Source organism: Sinocyclocheilus grahami, unplaced genomic scaffold, assembly GCF_001515645.1.
Source record: "Sinocyclocheilus grahami isolate Dianchi unplaced genomic scaffold, SAMN03320097.WGS_v1.1 scaffold212.1, whole genome shotgun sequence".
NCBI lineage: Eukaryota > Metazoa > Chordata > Actinopteri > Cypriniformes > Cyprinidae > Sinocyclocheilus > Sinocyclocheilus grahami.
This window is the reverse complement of record NW_015505391.1, coordinates 1166204-1171047: the sequence shown is the minus strand read 5'-3', so window position 1 is coordinate 1171047 and position 4844 is coordinate 1166204. Positions and strand designations below refer to the sequence as shown.

Here is a 4844-nt window from a genome sequence, read left to right as displayed (position 1 = left end):
ATATATATATATATATATGTGTGTGTGTGTGTGTGTGTGACCCTGGACCACAAAGTCACAAAGTCTTAAGTGTGTGTGTGTATGTATGTATGTATGCGTGTAGTTATTTTTGATATATTAACATAGAAAATAGTAATAGTAATTGTTATATTGTTTCACAGTATTACGGTTTCTACTGTATATTTGATCAAACAAATGCAGCCTTTAGTAAGCAAAAGTGACTTCTTTCAAAAAAAAAAAAATGATTGAATGATAGTGTAAATGATTACCTCATTCTATAATAATAAAAATAATAATAATATAAGTAGATATGTGCACACTTTTGACTGTAACTGTACAAAATATTGGTTTTGGAAACAAAAACCAACTAAATAAAACTGATTCATAAATGTTTTCCAGCTCAAAGTTCAGCAGTAAGATCAAGTATGTGAACAGCTTAGCAGAACTGGAGGAGCTCATCCCAATGGAGTACGTCCACATACCTGAGTGCATCATCAGGTCAGCCACATGTTTGACATATAAATGTATGGCAATCTATTTGAGGCACTGCTCTGTGCAATACAAGAGTAAACGGAGGAAGCATCAAGGCACTGATCAGCTGCACACATAGATTGTGAGAATGAGACGATCGCTGAGGGCTGTAACTGATGAAGAGGCGTTTATGAAAATCTGTACTGGAGTTGTGACTCAATAATTCAAAACCTGTGAAGACATGTTTCTATGGGAACAGACATTAAAACGCCGGGGTGAAGTGCAATGTTTATGGTTTATATGCTTTACCAAGAGTTCTCAACCTTTTTTGTCTACTAAACCACTATAATCTAAAATATTTAAGTGAAGTATAAGTAAATATAATGATTGAATTTTATTGTTTTACATATTCTACATTTTTATTAAATTTAAAGAATGTTTTTGAGCTAAAATATAATGAATACTGAGTTCATCTTTGCCTCTCTAGTCTGGACGAGGAGTTACGGGAAGCGGCAGAGAGCTCTAAGTGAGTATTGTAGAAGATGTTTGAGACCTTTGACTCTTTTTTTATGTCATACTGTAATACAGTGCTCTGGCTATATGAACTTGTGTATCTTTTTCATTTCTTTATGAAGAATCAACAGCTTTCTCCAAGGAAGTGAGATTCCACAAGAATCAATGTAAGATTTCTTAATCATGTAGTGAATAGCCATTTCAGCATAATAATTGGCTTTTAAAGTCAACATGAAATCACAACAAATCATTTTTACATGTTCCTCATGCTACACGATTCAGCAGTGCATGTTATTTAAAAAAAAAAAATATATATATATATATATCGAATTTTTCCATTAAAAAACAATATTTTTCTGCTGACATCATCAAGAAATAATGTTGACAATGAAAAATAATTGTTTACAATAATGCAAAAATTATGCTCTCAATGGTGAACTTGAGCCTCTATAATCCACAGCAAACTCAGTCAGTTCTTGCGCCGTTCTGCTATGGAATGACAATTTTTCCACAATCCAGTAATTTCTGGCCCTAAATTAGTTTTTTTAATAAATATATTAAAGGGATAGTTCACCCATGCAAAAATTTAAGTTCTGTCATTAATTACTCACCCTCATGTCGTTCTCCAAGTGAAATAGGATATTCTATTTCACTTGGAAATACTATGTGTTGTGAAACCGGTTTCATGTAGACTTACCACTCATGTAGAAGTATATAATTTTCAGATAAAAAAAAAAAAAAACTAAATAATGACATAATTGTTAATAATAATTAACTTTTTAAAACATTTGTTTCAGAGCTCAACCCAATGCGAGCAGTTCATAAGAGCCATTGGCTGTGGGTGAATGACCAGTATGTCTTTAAAGGTTTTGAGTATTTCAAATTGTAATGATTCCACACAGATGTGGGTGCAATAATTGCATAAAATAAGAGAAAAGTGTATTTTTTGTGCTTTGGTATCTCACAGTGCTGGGATGAATAGTGCAGCACCACATGTTCTTTAAAGGGTTAGTTCACCCAAAAAATGAAAATTCTGTCATTAATTACTCACCCTCATGTCGTTTCAAACTCGTAAGACCTTCGTTCATCTTCGGAACACAAATTAAGATATTTTTGATGGAATCTGAGAGCTCTCTTGACTCTGCATAGACAGCAATACAACTGAAATGTTCCCAAGTCCAGAAACGTAGCAAGGAGATCTGTAAAATAATCCATGTGGCATCAGGGGTTCAACCGTAATTATACGAAGCTACGAGAATACTTTTTGTGCGCAAAAGAAAAAAAAATACAGACTTTATTCAACAATTCGTCTCCTCCGCTGTGTCACACGGATATGTTGTTTTCATTCAAATCAAAGCGCAAACATCGTAGGAAACAGCGTATCCGTGTGACGCAGCTGACACAGAACAGCATACATTGTTTACGTCCAGCGGATATTCTCCAAAATGGCACCAGGGTGATGCGGAGGAGACGAATTGTTGAATAAAGTAGTTTTTTTTGTTGTTGCACAAAAACTATTCTCGTAGCTTCGTAAAATTACGGTTGAAATACTTGTAGTACACTTTGAAGAATAGTCTCAGTAAACTACTAGATAAGTAGTTTTATACTGCAAGTATACTCGTAAGTTTTCTTTAAGTGAACTTTACATCATACTTTAAGTATACTACTATGTCCCTATTTAGGTATTAATTTGTATATTTTTGTTATATGAACATCTGAACATACAAAACATCAAAAGAAAGAACGGTATCTGCTTGTAAACAAAAACATTTTATTCTAATTCATGCATTCTTTTTTTAAACACTTGAATGTGGGTAAGTTTCATAAATAAAAAATTAATTAATAAACAACATTTTGAACAAAAAGCTGAAAAAAGGACTATTAATTGGATTCAGAATGATATAATCAAAACGTAGATGGAGTCGATCAACACCCCAAACCTTGACAGTCATTATTACCTCTTCATTGGTCGACATTTTATTCCATAACGTTACACAGTTTTGATGCTGTTTTATGTCTGATGATCATGTTAGAATACATGTGGAAGCATCTGTTGTTTCAGTTTCTTCATCACTTGTGTTTTTTTTGGGAAATTTTGTACAGAAGATGTGTACTAGTGCCCCCTATATAGCAATGAAAACACGGATTCTAGGAGCAAAAGTATAGCTCAAATATAATTAGACTTTTTTGTAAGTATAATTCAAATATAGTTCAATGTAATTTTAAGAATATTTCTGAGAAGTACATAAAAAGTAGACTAAAGTATACTTTCATATTTTTCTGTTAAAAGAAGTATACTTATAGCACACTTAAATAAACTTCTTTTTCGTAAGGGTATGCAGGGTCTGAGAGCTCTCAGATTCCATCAAAAATATCTTAATTTGTGTTCCGAAGATGAACGAAGGTCTTACGAGTTTGAAACGACATGAAGGTGAGTAATTAATGACAGAATTTTCATTTTTGGGTGAACTAACCCTTTAACACAAATCACCTCAAATGTAATAATTCTTCTCACAGAACAGTAGCTTAAACCAGTGCAATGCTTGAATCATTTTATGTCTCTTATTGTCTTGTAAAAGTTTCTCTTGTTACTTGAATTATGCATGAGAGGCATTTTAGCAATAATATCATGTACTTTTCCCCTTTAGGCTCATAATTTTCACAGTCAGGTATTTTTTCTAATTGGAGCATGTACAAAGGGCAAAATCCTGTCACTTCAGTTGCTCTGTATTAATATTAGTGCATGCAAGGTTATTCTCAACACAAAGACAATGCATATAGCACCCTGTTAGCACTAATGCTAACTCTCATGCAAAATTGATGACTTGGAGATACAGAAAATAGAGCACTAGGTAATTATTGCCATTGTCAGAAACAATATGAGTCAGGTTTAAATTTAAACAATGCCTCATCACTTATATGTATCAGTTCACAATCAGCAGGGAGAAATAATTTGTAGTTCTTAAACGTCAAGTGTGTTATGCTAAAATGCTTTCTCTATTGACTTCCTGAACAATGTAACATAAAGACTTTTGTGGCTCTTTCAAAATGTTGTTTCATAATTTGAACAGTCAAACATGTCTGGCTCAGCCAATCCCTTTTTAACAGTAGTGGACATTGCCACAACAGGCAGCTTAGAACATTTGTGAAACCCAGTGCTTGCTAATATAAACCAATATAGAGTTCAACAGTGCCTGCTCAATTTGTCAGCAGCCTTGGTTACGGAAGTAATTCACCCACTCGTTTTTCCTATAGGGATTTAAAAAAAAAAACGTTGTTAAAGATGTATAAGCCATGAACCAAACTAACAAGGTTAATTATGACATTACAAATTTTGATTTGAAGCAAAAAAGTATATATATATATAAAAAAAAATATATATATATGTGTATATATATATATATATATATATATATATATATATATATACACAGGACACACACACACACACACATTCTAATTTATTGAGATGCACCTGTATATTGTGTACTTCAGATTTTAAAGGCATGAGGAAATGGAAGTAGGAAATGGACATTTTTTGGATTAACATTGAGGAAGACAAAAATGTAGGATAGAGACTATATATACACAGTACACACACACACACACACACACGGGAGTGGGTTGGCTTGCATTTGCTTGCAGAATCATAGGTAATGTAGATTTTCATCAGGAATTCCACTGTTAAACATGATTTAAAAAAATAAAAAGTCAAAATAATGAAGGATTATGGCTTTAAAGGGATAGTTCACCCAAAAATGAAAATTTGATGTTTATCTGCTGACCCCCAGGGCATCCAAGATGTAGGTGACTTTGTTTCTTCAGTAGAACACAAATGAAGATTTTTAAATAAACAAAAA

At 32.8% G+C, this 4844-nt stretch overlaps 1 protein-coding gene across 1 annotated transcript in view; it reads left to right on the top strand.

The window, feature by feature from the left end:
• prune2 (prune homolog 2 with BCH domain) overlaps window positions 1-2027 on the top strand; it is a 7542-nt gene extending 5515 nt beyond the window's left edge. The window contains exons 8-11 of the mRNA XM_016286602.1: window positions 400-498; window positions 959-997; window positions 1107-1151; window positions 1782-2027. Coding sequence (XP_016142088.1) covers window positions 400-498; window positions 959-997; window positions 1107-1151; window positions 1782-1809 — 211 coding nt within the window. The 3' untranslated portion in view covers window positions 1810-2027. The remainder of the gene's footprint in view (window positions 1-399; window positions 499-958; window positions 998-1106; window positions 1152-1781) is intronic.
• Window positions 2028-4844: the final 2817 nt, after the last annotated feature.